We start from the raw sequence: 18,542 nt of genomic DNA on the forward strand, positions 1-18,542 counted from the left end.
GTGTACACTGAACCCTGGAAGTCAGGAAGGCGAGAGCATCCAACAGTGATGGGGTCAGTCTGTTGTTTCAGATAGTGGTTTGTCTTCTTTGACCTTTGGATCTCGACACAGTAAATGACGTGTTCGAACTCACTGCAGCAGAAAGGCATTTTCTTATTGATTCCAGCTGGAGACACAAATCCCCTCTGAAGTTGCATCCGGTGTAAAACTGTGACAAATCAAACATGCCACTGTGGCAACCAGTGTTGGTCAAGTTACTTGAAAAAAGTAATCAGTAATTAATTACTGATTACTCCCCCCAAAAAGTAATCCCGTTACTTTACTGATTACTTATTTTCAAAAGTAATTAATTACTTAGTTACTTAGTTACTTAGTTACTTTTTAAAAACACGATTTACAACCTGAAGAGGTGATAAAGTGATAGATCTTTCAGCCCAATTCTACTTTTTCTACATAATCCATCATACAAAATGTAATCAAATGGAAAAGTCTCTTTTTTTTAACTTGTTTTATCAGTTTTAATCTTTTAACTTTATGCATCAAGCAAAACATTTAATTATATGCAACATTCTCTGACTTGAATAAATTAGTTTAACATTTAAACCTATTTTCTACACATTCCAGCACATAAAATAAAATATTTTTTGTGTTTTCACTCACTCTTTCAAACAGATGCAAGTAAAACACAGCAGAAAATAAATAAAGTCAAAGACTCGGCGGTCCTTTTGCTCTATTTTCACCTGTAAAGCAGGAGCAGGGTAGGCGGAGGGTTACCCTGGTGTAGGTGTGCTGCGGTCAGTTGAAGAATCCGCGCGAGTGTCTCTGTGAGTTTCCCATCACGTCGTAGCTACTCGGTGCTTGCTCGGAAGTTTAGGGGTTTTTTTCGCTGTAAAAAGAAGTTTTCTTCCCACGCACGATGGACGCTAATGTTTTTGTCACTTTTTATGGAATCAAACTCAAAGTAAGGTCAGTACTTCCACGCTTTAAACGCTGCACGCTCATACTCTCTCCCGCACTCGATATATTATCCATTGTTGATCTGCACACAGCTGCTGTCACCAACGTCGCACTTGCTTACGTCACTGTCATGAGACATTCTCGCAAAAAAATCACGGTTTTAGTAACGCAGTAACGCAGCGTTCCTACGGGAAAGTAACGGTAATCTAATTACCGATTTTGCAATAGTAATCCCTTACTTTACTCGTTACTTGAAAAAAGTAATCAGATTACAGTAACGCGTTACAAGTAACGCGTTACTGCCCATCTCTGGTGGCAACCCACCAACCTTCTGATTAATAGACCTGCGATCCCACACAGAGGGTAAAAGAACTTCCAGCCTTTTACGTTTAGAGTGATACAGAGTGCTAAATACATGTTTTTGCTAATAGTAAATCATCCTTATTCATAATCAAACAATATAATCAAAGTGCAAGTCTAATCGATATATTGAATGAATAAGAAAAATGGTTCTAATATCTGGATTGTATTGGAGGTGCCGGGTCAAAGCTCCGCAGAGTAAATAAAGCAGAGTATGGTTTGAAGGTAGGAGCCTGTGATGGGTAAGTTACTACCATATCTGTGCATCTGTGCAGTGGTTCTTAGTGAGATCCACCCCTCTCTTTTCACATCTGGATTAGGCAGATGAACGCAGTCCATCTGTTTATCCCCCATGAACATTATTGTGCACATATACATTACTGCCTTTTCCTGCATGGTCAGCTCCAGGGCCAGTCACATCACAGGTGCACACAAACAAACAATGGATGTAAAAACTCGCCCTCCTAAAAGCAGCAAAACACTCCCGCAGGGAATTCAGGTCACTGACGCTTCAGGCACTTTTTACTAAGTCATCAGATGCATGATCACTACCCTCTCATGACCTTACACGGTCTGCAGAAGGGCTGCAGCACAATCTCAGCAGTATGATAAAAGAAGTGTTTACAGAGTCACATTTATGTAAGCAATGATGTCCTCAGCTGAGGGCACAGGCTGAGGGTGCCTGCATAAAAGCCTGCACAGGACACAGGACAGAGGTGCAGGTCATGCAGTAAACTGTGGTCTGCTCTCCAAAAATAGAACAACACAGAGGGCAATGGTGTCAGTTTGATCAGAGAGAAATGACCAGCAGAGAAAGCACAATCTATTTATCTGCGGGGCCCGGGTTAAAGGAAAGCGAAGCTGGGCTCTGACGTAGACAGGCCATTGATTATGGGTGCCGCTGCAGCATTTCGCCACTGAGAGCTAAATTTAGAAAGAGGGTTCCCTTCTGCTATCCTGGGCCAGCCTGCTGCTCTGCATTCTGCTGCAGAGCGCCGTGCTTAAGTAATGCAAATCAATGCAACATGGTCTGTGCGCTTCGGTGAATATCAGTGCATGTGTTGCATCACAGCACACATGAAAATACAACAATGCTCTCACACATTCTGTGCTGACTGTCTTTAAAGACAACAATCCTGATTCAGGGTTGTCAGTCTGACACTGTTTCGTGACTTAATGAGCCTCCTACGATGCTTAACAGCAATGCAGAGTTTCTTAACTGGATTGAAACCGCCATAATGTAGTTAATGCATTCCTCCAAAAAGCATATGTGTAAAGGAACAGAGCTGTGAAGTGGGAGGAACTATTTCGGGAATCCCCGGGTCTATCCGTTTTCTCCCACAGATAGGTGACTCAAAGTTGCACCACTTCTACTGCTTGGATCTGCTTTACACTCTGCCTGTTTACAAAGCTGGTATGAAAACAATATATCAGTAATGACTTGCATGTTGGTAGGAAACATTCAAACACCAAGCTAGATTACTGACATAAGTTCTGCAGCCTGCTATTTGTTTAATCTTACAACATTTGCCAATGTATATATTTACAAAGCAGCTATAAAATTTTTAGTTATAAAAACAAAAACATTTTGAGGTGGTTTAATGTGACTCCAGTTAGATTAAACTGCATTTCAGCCCTGATGCTCGTGCTACTCAAATCAGATTGGTGCATCTTTTGCATCGGTTGCCAAGAAAAATTCAGCAATGGCGTCACAATCAGAGCAGGAGAATCCAAAGTGCTGCAAGTAAAACCTAAGGAGGGCGACACAGAGAACAGCAGTGTGTGGACAAATGCTAAAAGTATGAAAAGTATATTGTTAACACAGCAATGGCTACAGATAGGTTTCTGATATCTAGACACATTAATCCAACCTGAATATTTCCCAATAACAGTGTGAACAGTGTTTCCTAAAGAATCTGGCATGAGGAATTAGTCTGGTTTTGCCAAAGTGCTCTGAATTTCTTCACTAGGGTGGAAATCTTTAAGTGATAAACAAAGTGTCATGATATGAATGCTATAGCTACATCATGCATTTACATTTCCTAGCACACACAACAACAACAACAACACAAACCCAAACAAGTCTTAGAGCAGTGTGTCTGCCTCCAATGGCAATTTATGGTTCTATCACACCAGAGTAAAAATAGAACAGCTATGAAAAAAGAAAGCAAAAAACCTCAATGGTTGCCTGGTGATTGCATTTAATAACTGACAGCAAGTAGCTGCCTTCAACTCCAACTTCTGGGTGACCACTTTTGATCACAAACAGATTGCACAGTTCATGTGGCGAGAAGGAACCCGTCTCCAAACAATTACAATCTGAAGGCAGTCACTGTCAGACAGAGTGGCGAAGGTTTGCAAATACTTGCAGTTTCATTTGTAAACACAGCCTGCCAACAAATCGCAGTCAATCTGAGTCTGTCTGCGCCAATAAGTGCAACTGGTCTGCAACTGTTTGCAGCTGGGGTCTCAACTCAGCTGGTTGCTAACTGACTGCATTCTGGATATATTCCTATATTAAAGCAAAGCTGGCGAGTGCCTAAGTCATTTTGCAGTTAAACTCCGTCACTATTTGAGGAGGAATTTCTGAATTTACGAGGTTTAAATTGAAGATGTTTTGTCTGGACTCTGAATCTGATCTGAATCTACTGATCAACATCTCTGAAGCAACCGAGGGAACATGACTGCAAGTTAACTGCACACTGTTGCAAAACTTCACAGTCTTCAATCGCTGTTGTCCCTCATGTGACTGAAGCATTAGGATCTAAAAAGGGGAAAAACTTCAACAGTGTGAAGGTGGTTTAAGTACAAGAGGTCAGGCCTCAAAGAGCAAACTGTTGAGAACAACCAGGCTGTGAAGGAATAAGGAGGTACTGATTTGTGATCCAAATGTAATCAAATTACTCAACAGAACCTCGCTGGAGCACTCGCCATTTTCACGTCATATATCAGGACATATAGTGTGTGGCCTATACGTAACCGCAGAAAAGCAGGGCTGCAATCGACTGGTTAGAAAGTTCGATCCAAGACTCAACGTTCCAGGTAAAAAGAATTTCATGGTTACTTTACTGTGGTTACAATAAAACTATTTCCAGGGAAAACACTAACTAGGCTACTTTTTTTTACTAATGTCCTACCTTTGCAGTGTCACTGGATACAATGCTGTGTCCCTGCTATTACACTACAACGATGCTGCTGGAACCTTGTTTCTAAAGAGTCACGTTCATCAGGTAGTCTGTCACATGCAGCTGACTGAAAAGTTGAATCAAAAGATCTTTTATGTTGTTTCATTTTTCACTGTTAGCACTATTAAATGCTGCTGCTTGCACACTGCAGTCATGATAAAATGTTCCAGATTTATTTTTAATATCGTGTGAAATACTGTTATCACAAGTTTCCATGAAATATCGTGACGTAGTTTTAAGGCTATATTGCCGTCCTGGCTGAGCCTCTAGTATTTAGACCACAAACATGCCAAAACTGCAGGATTGCAGATAATTCAAACTTCTGTCTCTGTTGTAAATACTGATGAAACCATTAAATTCTCTCTGCAAACAGCTTAGCACATTGCTATCACCTCGGCTTCATCTATGCATTGCTGAATAATGTTTGCTTCTCAAACCTGTCAAAATGTGTAGTGCAGTTCTGCAGCACCTCCTTACTCCTTACATCCGTACTGTATTGCATTTCTGAAAATGCAGTGTTGACTTCTAGGATACGTCCCTTTTTACACAAGCAAAACCTACTTTATAAAAACAATTTGAAAAAAATATCTAAAAATCACATTTAAATTCGGGACAAAGCCACTTTAAAATGTTGACTGGATCAGCTCAGGGCAACGTGCAGCTGTCTGTCATGTGTGCTGCTGCTCTGCAGATGACTCAAGGTGAGAACAACTGATTGTTCTCTGTCCCTAACGAAGGCTGTTCTGTTCCTGATGTTGCACAAACAGCTGTGCCTCCCAAGGCCCTTCACAGCTTTAACCAGGACACGCAGTGCTCAGCCACCTCCACAAACACAGCTCTGTTTGATTCAGCACGACTCACTCAATGCGACACATTAAGTGTGATTCACTCATCGCGGACAAAATCACCGGTGCAGGATGGGTGTTTCAAGAGCAGGCACGGGAGAGGCCGAATCAGCGTTTGTTTACCGCTGTTGGGAGGGAGAGACTCATCACGTCCTGTGCCAGAAGCCCGTGGTCAGCGGGACGGAGACGCTCGCAGACAAACATACGGTTCTGTTAATCTAAACAATGGCACGCCTCAGCTGCCCGCAGCCCTGACTCAGTTCATGTAGATGAGTCTTGTTGACCAGCCAGTCTGGGTCAGAGCTGAGCGAGGCAGCACCTGTGAGAAAGCCTGCAAACACAGCAAAACTGCAGGCACTTAATGGCTTGGATGGGACACTTGTTACAGTCCATCTGGAATTGAAGATTACCTCAATCAACACATAAAGGGACATTTCAGCCAGGGTGCAGACAGTGCTTCCACTGTTTTTAACACCCAAGTCTCACTTTAGCTAGTTGAATGTTATAACTTCGCTCTCCTGTGAGGCTGGATGACAGAACAACAGCACAACTGAGCGTGGCCCACAGACTGGCTGGAACACTTTCTACACTGCCTCCATCGGCCAACAGAGCTCTCTGCAGGCAGACGGGCAAGCAGAGCGCAGTCGACCATGAGTATGACACTGCTTAAGCAAGCAGTATCACCTTTGGGGAAAGTGCTTCTCTTTTTACCATAAAGCAGCTGCCTTTATTGGCTGTTTGTTACTGCAGTTGTGTAAGACCTTCCAGGTTTGTCACTGATAAAAGCTGAGGTTGCATTGGTATGTGTTAAATCACTGTCTGTCTGTCTGTAAATCAGAGGTCAGCCACTGAGATCAGAGAAATCCTCAGTACATAAGCAGACACAACACATGAGTACGTCTCTGAATGCTGCCGTTAGGCTCAGCTAGTCCCAAAAGCAGCAAAATAACATGTAAATTTTATGGAGTCTGGATGGCGGCACCCACATAAAGCTTTCCTCTAATATTCGGCAAATTCCACTTTGTGAGTTGGACTCTCTCTGCTCGACCTCGAGCTGTACATCTTTTGATATTTTCTGAAATTTTGCTGCTTAAGTCTTCTAAAACCTGTGAACTGTGACACATACCACAACAGCTCTACAGACTGGCAGCGAAGTCGCCGTTTTGGTGTCCGTCTTCACAGCTCAAAGGATTTTTCTGTCATCGTCTTGTGCTCTATTTATTTTTCAAGTACACCAGTGGCTTCCCCTTTCTTCTCGATGCGTGCACTTCCTGCGCTTTGACTCTTTTTTTCATGGATGATCTGTTTTGAGGTCACAGCCAGCTCTCTGATCTTCATGTCAGTATAATTCAACTGCAGATTTTTACCCGCAGATAACTTTTGCACATCTGAAAAAGAAGGCTTTACACCCAGCTGGCTCTTTGTTTAAAATGACACGATGTACTTTACTATGCCTGCTTTTGGCTCAATGTCTCATTTGAATCATAAACTGTATATAAAAGATTGATGTAGCCAATTGTGACGTCACCCACTGGTTTTTGCACATTGCAAATTAAAGGTGCAATTTTATTTTCATGGTCATCAACTTGTTAGTTTTGCTCAGCCAGAACTAGCTGAGCTAGATGAGGGTTTCAGCTATCTTGGGTATGCTTCTATTAAGGCCTGACTTGGACTTCTGCAGGGAAGCTTTGTAGATCCTGCTGATGTAACCTACACAAGTGGCTGATGTCATTTAAGGCACTGCCGGTTAATTATGTGTTAATTAGTATGTGGCCGCTCTGAGTGTTTATAGCTATGCCAGCCATGACAGAAATTAATAAAATGCTGGGAGGTTTTTCCCCGGTCTTTCGTACATTCCCTCACATCTATTCCGACTGTTACATTTGTGATTCCTTTCAATTCAATTCAACTTTATTTACATCACAAATCACAACAACAGTTGCCTCAAGGTGCTCATATTGACATTTTATCGATTATTATTCCTTATGCTGAGAGGATGATTGTTATACTGATAAATTTAAAAAAGGTGGTGAAAAAGTATCGAGGGCGCTGAACAGGCGAATCACAGCAGACGCGTGCGGCGTCGACTGAGGTGTAGTTACACTTCGAGGGTTCAGATGTGGGTCACAGTTTGGGGTTTCAGACACCACTCCGGCATAAATTTCCCCACTCCACAGTCGTGTGTAACTTAAGTCCTAATACAAGTACAACAGGTTAGTTACAATAAAATGTACCTATAAGGAGAAATTATTCCTACGATAAAGAGAAGCATTTTAACAGGACAGTCTATGGAACCGACTCACTTTTGGATGAACTGAACTTGGCCACAGGTTGCTGCTTGTTTCAGAAACATAATTAGTACCTTTGGTGTATGTGGAGGCTTATATACTGTATAGAGCTGCAGTCACAAAACTAATCGCTGCAGTAATGTAGCACACAGTGAACTGGGTTTTATCAGCAGGAACCTTGGCTCACAACAGAGCAGCTGACCTCTGTCCTTACCTAACACAGTGCACACACTGTTCATACCCAGAGCCCCACTGTTACACTGTGCACTTATGACACACAATTGATCGCTTTCTGTTTTCATTATGCAAGAGTGATCAGGAGTTGACTTTATATAAGTGTTGCTTGGGGTCAAGCTGGGTCTCACTGCACTGCCCCCTGCAGAATAAAGATAAGTAAGTTTAGGGAAAAAACCCACGAAGCCTTTTTTTTTTTCTATTTTGCAGTTACTTGCTGAAATGTGTCTGTGCACATGGAAGGAGGCGTGCTTGGAACTAGTTTGGATTTGTGATAATTTCGCGTATACTGCATGCAGGCATAGGAACGGTGCCTATCCAGACTAGCACGCAGCTGTGAAATGCCTCTGGTGAAAGCGCAGGAAAAAGGCACATTAAAAAGCATGATGCCTGGTTCAAAGGAGCTCATGAGAAGCATTATGTAGCCTGTCTGAATGTCTCCCTGCTTTACTCATCTCTCACAGTTACAAAGTTACAAAGCGGGGAGCAAAAGGCTTAGCTGTAAATTAATTAGGCTTCATCAAACACTCAGCGCCTTGTTTCCCGTCTCAGTGTGGGGAGACGGGAATGGAAAGCACCTCTCTCTCAGCTCAGACTCTTCATCTCTCTCATTAACTGCTCTGACCTGTGATGTGTTTGGATACGGAAGGAAATTACATCCAGGACATCAAGGGAGTTCACTGACTCCATGTGACGTTTCAGTTGCCAAAGCCTCTTGACTGTTAGTCTAATGACCATTTCTAGAGAAACATTCAGACGGCAGGGTCAGAACTTGGCACAAACAACATGGCAGGATGGATCCAACCTTTCCTGTATCAATGGTTCATGGTTGGTGATGGCGTAATGGCGTAGAGGAAATCTTCTCCACATTACGCTCACACAGTATTGTTGCCATCCATCCCTTTAGCACCACAGTGCAGCCATCTCCTGACACGACAGCGAGTTCTCTGTACTCAAATACCCTCCACAGTCACCAGACGTCAATCCAACAGACCACCTTTAAGCCCCTAAACACATATTATTATACAATAGGATATAATGCAACACATCCAGATCATACTTTACACCCGTGTTTCCCAACCTTTTAGAGCCACTGCACATATTTCACATTAGAAAAGTCACACGGCATGTTCCCGCACACCAGGCTCGTTTGTCCCCAGTTATACCTCTTTTGCTTTCTTCTGACCACTACTCATGCTAGGGCCTTCATCTGGGTCCGAATTTTCTCCAGGACTTCTGTTAAACTGGCAGTTTGCAACCCAATCAATTAGAGCAGGTATGTAATTGTTCTGCGCGTTACTCAAGCCGATCGCTCGAGTACTAATCAGGTGGAACCAGATAACTGATCATTTCTCACGGCACACCTGTGGGCCGCGGCACACCAGTTGGGAAACACTGGTTTAAAGTATGAAGTATTCATATTTAGAAAGCATCTTTATTGTATAAGACTTGAAATGCCCCTCATGTATGACAAACAACATTTTATTGCTTATTCAACATTTTAATCAATGGTGATCTTATCTAACCTAAGATAAAAAAAAAAACGTCTGTGTGAACATGAAAGACCCAATGACGGAAACCACCTGACTCTGGTAAAAAATAGTTCCAACAACACTTTAGACACACTAGAGTCTAAAGTGTATCCGCCGCTTAACTTCCCATTTATTGTCTGTGGTTTGGTTCACGGGCAGACTCCACAGTGAGAATCACCACAGTGTCTCTCATATCCTCCACAGATGAACCTCCAGTGATTTAGTCTTAGTCTTTCTCATAGAAAGCCAAGAATATGGCATGGGAACTGAGCAGCCCTTATAGTCAGTCTATAACAGCACAGTGTTACATTCAGTAAAGTAAACAAGTGCTTTTAAGAGAAATTTGTTGGATTGTAGCATTACAAATCAAGCGAAACTGCAACCACAAAGATTCCCGATCATCTCATAGAGGAACATACAACAACTTCGTTATGAAACACAGCAAACACAGAACAGCAGAGGCATTTATCTGAAGTACAATTAAAGCCTCCTTTCAGCAGTTTCTTTGTTCTGCTGAGAAATATGAATAAAATCAAAACAAAAAGCTCAAAGAAGCTAAAACTCTCCATAGAGCTGAGAGGACCTGTAAAGCGGCAGGATCCTCTGCATCATCATCTTCATCATCATCATCATCATCATCATCACAATGCATATTGCACATCACACGCAGTGGTCCGACCCACGGTTACTACAAACTGACTGATTACAGCAGTAGACTGCTCTTAAAGGAGCCTGTTCAACAAAAGCAAACAGCATTACAGTATAACGCAGGTGCTTTATTAACTATTGCATTATTTAGAGGCTTTCATATGCACATATAATAAGCTATCACTGAAGAAAATGTCACAGCATTCTGCACTGCAACATGATTTGAAGCTGTTCAGCTGAGAAAACACGTTTACTGTAATTCAGTCTTCAGAGCTGAGAGCCGTAGCGATGCATTTGGAGAAGCTAATTAGAAACTTGCACTTGTTTGTCACTCTCTGAGAACAATAGCTTCTATTTCAGCTCGCTGAAAGCGGGTCAACGTCGAATTACAGCACTTAGCAGCCTCGGAAGCACAAGTGAGGTGTGAACACTTTGCTAACAGGCTATTATCACAGCTGCCCGTATCAACAAAGGTATGAAAAACAACTCAATGTGTTAATAGTCCTCTGAGAGAAAAGTGCAAACAGCTCTAAAATCAGCATCGACTCTGTGTGAGTCCTCAAAGTCGGAGTCGCTCACTGTGGAGAGAGCCTGTGTTACTGTCCAACGCCCACACTTGATCTCACCGTGGTATGAAAGTGTTCCAAAAAACTCATTTATTTTGGGGACTCGGAGAAATATGAACTTTCCTTCTCAATTCTGACGCTGCAGAAGCATACCAGAACACCCTGTCGCTGTGTTATTCACACACACAAAAGAAAATCTAATTTTATAGTCACTATAATCCTATTAAAGTCACCGTAGTAACAGCCTATTGCCTTTTACATAAGATGACAAATACTATTATGATCTGCGTGGCCTTTCTGCTCTGCCTTTCAGAAAATCCTGTTCCACATTCCAGAAAAGCACATCCAAGCAAAGGTGAGCAACAACAATCGCTATGTTTACAATCTACACACAGCTGATGTGGAAAACAGCTGGGGTGGCTCTGGGTCAGGAGGAAGTCCTATCAAGGAGAAGGTTGGTCGATCGATTTCTACTGAACCCCGATGCATCCACCAGTTAGTGTTTGCTTAGGTATAGGAAAAAACTGCTTGTATGAATGCGGGTCTATAACTGGGTGAATGAGGCTTGTAGCAAAAATCACTTGGTGCTCAATACTCATTAGAAAAGCACTATAAGAACCAAAACCCACGTTAGCACAGAAACTCTCAAATAACCTAGCATTCATTCTGCCTGCTCACATATACACTCATTGAAAGGTGTCTCCTTCTTTTTTCAAACCTGCATAATACATAATACATTTCCACTGCGTAAAATTCACACAGGTGTGCATTACAACAAAAATGAATGAGCTTTATAAAGGTAGGACTCGACTGCACTATTTACATGGAACTACACGCAACAGAGCAACTTAGGCTACGTTCACACTGCAGGCGAAAGCGCATCAAATCCAACTTTTTTGACCCTCTGCGACCAATATCTGATCATGGTTTGACAGTGTGAACAGCACAAATCCCATATTTTCAAATCCGATCTGGGTCACTTTCGTATGTGGTACTGAATCCGATACATATCTGATGTTTTAGAAAGCGACTGCTGTCTCCGTCTTTTACGTCACTGACACAAGACAGACACCAATTATCAGCGCCGGAGAAGACATCGTGAACACTTGTTGGCCATCCAGTGAAACTGTTGGGAAGACAACGTTGGAGGAATGTGAACATTTTATTTGTACTGTATAATCTGCAGATTCTGACAGAAATCTGCAACTATCCTTTGAAGCACCGCTCCTCTAAAACAGCAATAAGGATCATTATTAGGCCATATGTAAAGAACAAAATAACTTTATAACTTAAAGCAAAATTGGGAAACGTAAAGTCCGAAACAAGTCTTTATATTAAGGCCCATCAGTCAAACAATACTGTTTGCTCTGGGTCTAAACAGAGCGCGTTGTGTGTGACGTCTTCTTTTGCGCATGCTGGCCGCTTTGAGGGTTCACACTAGAGCGCGTTTGCTGTCACATTTTATTTGTAGAGTGAACGAGCAGACAAAAAAAAAAATCGTATTTGATCAAAAAAAAATCGGGATTGAGCATTAAGACCTGCAGTGTGAACGTAGCTGTTGTGAGCATGGTTATGGAGGCATTACACCATTTCTTTAGGCGACTGTATCTGTATGATGTGGATGGCTGGTACACTTGACGTGATCTATGTCAAAGTGATCCAAGATCATCACAGATGTATAAAATGAGGAGAAGGCACATGTAGGGAGGTGCAGGAATTTTGGGAAAGGACTCATAAAATTCTAGATCCCACTGCTATTTAGCTCAGATTCATTGTTTTAGGAGACAAGTGGCAACAAACACATTCGACGTCATGTTCAATCAAGTATCATGGCCTATTTTTAATTTTTAGGTTTATTAAGAGTGATGGCGCTTGTATGACGATGATGGCTTCTTAGGAGTGTTTAAAGGGGAGAGATGTTTTATATTTTGCATAATAAAAAAAAATATTCAAGAAAACTGGTAATCACTAAAACATGACGTGAAAGTTTAGTACTAGATTAGATTAGACCCCTGCTGTAGACACCTGAAAATAAAAGCGTTAGGTTGACTTGTAGTGTGTTCGGTCACTGCCTGGTTCCAGCAGCAAATACTGGGGTTGAAAAATGCTAATCAAGCTGATAACTCAGCACTCCAACCTCTTGCACAAATACGGTTATTTCTGGGCCAGAAAAAAACAACATGGCAGCAGCCAAAGGGCTACATTTGAATGAAATTTGAATGAATGAATAAATAAATATATAAAGGGTGACATCACAGTGGCTAAATCCATCTTTTAAACACAATCTAGGCTCACTGTCACCAACTGTTCTCACCGGCAGCAGCGAATCTCAGTGAACGTTTCACTGACATGCTCTGATAAACACACATGGGATGATTTTCATAATAAAAGTCTCCTTCTGGATTATATGTCCTGCTTTTAAAATTCTCTGGCTGTGATGGGAAAACGTGTAAAGGACAGAGTGAAGCTACGTCAGAGATACCCGGTGTATTTCAGAAATAAGAGGGAAAACGACCTTTCCTGGAAAGTTTCACAAGGAGCTGAACTGTAACCCACAAAATTAACATTCCTGGGATGTCTGGAACTTTTCATTAAGCTCCATATAGAAAAGGCTCAGTTTTGACACAGGTAGTTACAGTATTTGTGAGCAGAGAACTTCTAGCAGGATCTGCCTGACAACAGCCACCTCAGCCTGATGCTTCTTTTATACACGTTTCTGTTTCAAACAATCGAGCATATATTAGCAGGATTCTAGTAATTATGTGATAACAGCAATGTAACATTAATGTTGTTATACTTCAACTCTGATAAATGGAAATATTGCATTCAATGAAATATTTGCAAAAACCAAGTTGATGTTTGCTTTTTGTCTTGGAGCAGGTATAAATAAATATTTTAGCTCCATTCCCTCCTTTCATTGACGGCCATCTGCCCTCTTGGTGAACTTTCTGTGCACAGTCATAGGAAGTGCATCTGCTTGTCTGTAAATGGTTTCTGTCTCATTTACCGCATCGGATGTGATTAAAGTGTTGTGTGTAAAAACAATGTTCTGCTGTACTTGTTACCGGTTTACACTGTGCAGAGATTTACACATCTCAGTTTGAGGGCACAAACTGAATGTGCATTAAAAGCCTCTGTGTTGCATTCAAGGACATCTATCATTCATATTATTATAATCATTATAATTATTATTTACATATGGGAAATAGACAAGCAGGCAAAGTGCAGTCAACAGCGATGATGAGAGATGAAACGGACATACATGAGACAGAGCACGATGAGGGGGTGGGGGTCAGACAGGGGTGGGATGCTGGTCTGGCTCCACACACAGCGACTCACTTGGCCAGCTTCATCTCTATCTGTTGGCGGATTTCTTGCCGCTCCTGATCGCTGCGGACGGGGAAGATGTTGCGGTCCTCCAGCTCCTGCTTGCTGGGCCTGTTCCGAAGCTTCACAGCCAGCAGCTCCTTCTTCATTCTGCGTGGGAGGGTCCCTGTCGTCGTCGAACACAAGTTAACGTCAGTGGCTGTACAGTGGCTGTACAGTGGCTTTCTAGCTGCTGCACATAGTTTTCCAGCTTAACCTGCTAAACTGATTCTAATCATCTAAGAATTAGCCTGTGAACTTTCACACATTCCTCGCAACAGCTACACATTTGATTAGAGCCCGAGTCTGAGTGGACAGGTCTGAACCCTCGTTCTCTTACATAAAACACCTTCCACAAACTCGGGATTAAGTTCGGGTCTGCTCCGGGGTATTAACGGGTTTTTTTAAGCCAGTGTGAAGCTTTGATTTCATGTTTGCTGAGTTGGCTTGATTAAAAAAATACAGAAAATCTTCACCCAGGCTTGCACGTCTCTTGCAGACTGAAGCATGTTGAAGTATTTCCATAAAATTCCCTCCCTTCACAGATGCCCAGTGCTGTAGTTGTTTCCTGGGAAATTAGCTGGTATTTTTGTCTTTACCAGGAAAACTGATCGGACTGAGCAGATCAGATGTCACACCTTGACTGAGTGCTCGTCTCCATCAAACCTTTCATGTTTTAAATATTTTGAGTTTATGTTCAATTTAAAAGAACACAGACTGCATATAAAAGATGAAAGTATCAACTGTGACATGCCTGCTGTGCACAAACACGGATACCTGCCAATTACTTAGACTAATGTTAGAACTTGGCTGAGGTCACCACAGCAGATGGATCCACATGTTTGATTTGGCACAGATTTTGTGGTGGATGCCCTTCCTGACACAAACATTCATGAGGCAGAGTTTGTGTCTGGAATCATTGGTAAAAGCAAATGCCCATCCCAGCATCCGCATATTTTCTGCCATTCCAGGTCGCAAGGGCAGCGGACCTCCCCTCTCCCCTGACCACCTCCTCCAACACTTCTGAGGGGACACCAAGATGTTCCCAAGCCAGCCAAGATGCCCAGAAGGCATCCTGGGCCTCAACTGGCTCCTTTTGATGCGGAGGAGTGTCAACTAAACCCAACTTTAGGCATCAAAAATATTCAAATTATTACCGAGCCTCGCTCGTCCACTGAAAGAACTGCCGTTTTTGGGCTCTAAGTTTTAACACCACATGTTTCTGCTTGACAAAAGAGGCCATTAAAGGCATTCATAGTATCCAAAAATATCTGATTTGTGCAAAGATGCACTGCTACCATTCTTAAATCTGAGCTGTGACTCCCTTTGATTCATTGTTTTTTTTCCTGCTTTCATCCTGTTAGCATCTCCTTCACCACACATTAGCATCACGATCTCTGCGACTAACCCTTTCTGGGTAAGAGTAAACCTTTGTGGCAGTGCTATTTAAGTCTCCAGTGAGCTCCACAGTTCACCCTTTTAACATTTTTTCCCCCAGAGTCGCAGACATGCTAACGGCAGGAGTCCGAGCACCACTGACCCAAATGAACAGCTAAGAATTAGGCCACCAGAGCAGATGTTGACAGGCTCTGAAACTTAACACCAGCAAGTATGCCATTCATCATCCATGTAAATCTCCCCGTCAGGCTGCGAGTATAAACAAACATCACCACAGATTATGCAGCTTCATTATCCACTGACAGGGTGCCCAGATTTGGGCTCTGTACAGAACGTGGGCGATAACAGTAAAGCAAACATCATACCACAAGTCGGCTGTCGGCACACATACCGGAGATCACAGACTCGTTCCAGCTGTCCTGGTCGCTCAAGTATTCATCCAGACGCCAGTTCTCCTTGTTCTCGTCAGACTCCTTCTTGCTCTCGGACTCTCCGGCCGGGTCCTTCTCTGTGCTGGACGTGCGAGACAGGCGGCCCTCCGGACGGCGTTTCGGAGACGAGCGCGCCTCCTTCATCTGAAAACTGAGGTCACATGTCACGAAATGTCTGTCAGTTACAGCTGTGGTGGATTGTTGTGTTTGAGCGACTGAGATGCTGCACGGCTCATCTTTCAGAGAGCAGCTGAAATGTTAGTTTACCACCGAACGTGGTCGAGCAGCAGTCACTGAAGTGATTAAAGAGTTCAGGTTGTGTCTGCAGCCCAGGCAGAAATCGCACAACTAAAGCATCACAATGTAACAATCCTGTGACCAAGACACTGGAACAACAGACTGATTTATCTTCATGAGCTGACTGTAAACTATAAAACAGAGCACTAAACAGTCGTTAAACTGCATAAAGCTTCAGTTTGGGTTCCAAAGGCAAAATAAGAGATGAAAAGCTTTGAATACACCGGGAATCCCTCTCTGTTGTTTTCTGCTTCACTAACAGGTTTACAGATCTAAAAAAAAAAACCCAACAACAACACTCAAAATACCAATAATACTATAGGTCTGTGAAGCATTTACTTGCACGTCCTTGTTCAAGCTCCAACATCAAAGCAAATCTAGAGAAAACTAAACACAATCAATCGTCCATTCTAGAGATGGACCGATCCGATATTACGTATCGGTATCGGTCCGATACTGACCTAAATTACTGGATCGGATATCGGAGAAAAATAAAAAATGTAATCCGATCCATTAAATATCACGAAAGCACCTCACAAAACTTGCAACACGCCGTAACTCGCCTCAGAACGTTAGCACGTCGGAGCAGTATGCATCACGTGATAGAGCGGCTGTGGCATGCGGGACCTGTCGGTGGTCTGGATAGCATGTGGAGCTTCGCTAGCAACCCGGCATTTCATCTCCAACAAAGTTATCCCGAGAGAAGTAAAGCAAGTGTGTAAGTCCATCTCTGAATGTTTGTAAAGCATTCCCACGTTAAGCTTAACAAGCGACTGCCTCTCCTGCTGCTACTTCGATCATGAAACTGCTTAATGATCAGCTGATCGGCTTTTCTGTCGCGAGTCCGTGTCTCTAGTTTGCTTTTGGCCCACTTTGCACCAGAAAGAGGAAACCAGCGGCTGAACAACAGCAGCACGTTTAAGCTTGATCAGCTGTTGTTAGAATTTATTTAATATTACTTTCTACTCGAGGATCTTTTTCTACGTAGCTGACGCTGGTAACTGTGCAGGGGCGGATCTAGCAAAGTTTAGCCAGGGGGGCCGATAGGGCATGAACAGGGAAAAGGGGGCATAGACATACTTTTCTTTCTTATTCTCATTTAAAATGTCTAGCTTTTAATAAATAATTATCTGACACACAAAGTTTTAATTTGATGTAAAATGAATAGAAGTCAATTACTGTATATAGTAACTATTAAGTCTAATATATATACCCTAGTAAGCTATAGTACTTTTTCCTTTGGGAAGGTACCATCTGTGCAGTCTGCAATTTTGTTGAAGAAAGATGTTGAATCTATTTAATATTTCTTGAAAAATAATTGATTTCTGTGCATTTTTTTTTCACACTGCATCAAATTAAGGTTGATTACGTCGATTAAGCATCATGAGGTGGAGCGTGAGGGGTGGTTCCCTATTTTTTATTTATTTATTTGTGTTGTTGCTGGGAGTTGGAACCCTGTTAGTTAGGTTGCTTAATATTTACGCTAAGCACTCTTTAAAATACCAGAATAGGGAGGATGGTGCAGGTTTAAGTTTATTAGATTGATCAGTATTGCTGAACTATGAAATATTTTTTTTTGCATACAGGTATAACAGAATAGCTTTAGTGTAGTTGTTGTTTTAAACTTGAGTATGAACTTATACAAAATGCAGCAAGATATTTAAAAAACAGTTTTGTTGATTAAAAAAACACTATATCAGATTCATATCGGTATCGGCAGATATCCAAATTTATGATATCGGTATCGGTATCGGACATAAAAAAGTGGTATCGTGCCATCTCTAGTCCATTCATTCATTTTTTTTAAACACTTGTTCACATTTTGTTGGTTTCTGCACTAGAATACAAAAAAAGTTCATATTTTATCCTCATTTCATTCATTTTTAGCACTTGAAGATTAGCATCTTTGTCCACGTGCACACACTGTCTGGGTCAGCATTAACGGGAGGCAAACTCAAACAGAAGGCTGCTTCTTTAAATCTAATCAACAGCCTGCTGGCCTGCAGCTCCAGTCTGTGAGTAATGCTCACATATGACTCCAACCCTTCCACTATGTCCTGAAGGACGAGCGTGAAGCATATCCTCACACAGCACAGCTGCCCCTGAAGGTCAGAGGGGGTCAGACGTGGCTGCTCCTTGTTAAAAAGAAACTGTCCCAATATGTTGCTGGTGAGATTAAGCTGATTATAAGTTGGATTCTGTTCTGAAGGGGTCATCATTTAAAACAGGTCTTTAAAATCCATACATGAAATATATTTAGAAATACTTCCTCTTTTTACACGACGCCTGTGGTCTTTTTTTTTGGCTCCACATTGGTTACATTTTTGTCGTGGGAGTTTCTGTCTAACAGGACTAATGCAAATCCATTCACTGACCAAAATGCTGTTTGTGTTCTTTGGCAACTACACAAACAGAGACGTGGTGGAAATGCTGCA

The 18,542-nt window shown here is 42.1% G+C and overlaps 1 protein-coding gene across 1 annotated transcript in view; it reads right to left on the bottom strand.

Moving 5' to 3' along the window:
• Positions 1-18,542, bottom strand: part of phactr3b (phosphatase and actin regulator 3b) — a 70,008-nt gene that overhangs the window by 11,626 nt on the left and 39,840 nt on the right. Inside the window, exons 7-8 of the mRNA XM_085353747.1 lie at positions 15,771-15,961; positions 13,955-14,108 (exon numbers count right to left, since the gene is read on the bottom strand). Coding sequence (XP_085209873.1) covers positions 13,955-14,108; positions 15,771-15,961 — 345 coding nt within the window. The remainder of the gene's footprint in view (positions 1-13,954; positions 14,109-15,770; positions 15,962-18,542) is intronic.

Source organism: Diplotaxodon limnothrissa, linkage group LG5, assembly GCF_057381915.1.
Source record: "Diplotaxodon limnothrissa isolate DT_005_m linkage group LG5, D_limnothrissa_male_GT1.1, whole genome shotgun sequence".
In the NCBI taxonomy this organism is placed as follows: domain Eukaryota; kingdom Metazoa; phylum Chordata; class Actinopteri; order Cichliformes; family Cichlidae; genus Diplotaxodon; species Diplotaxodon limnothrissa.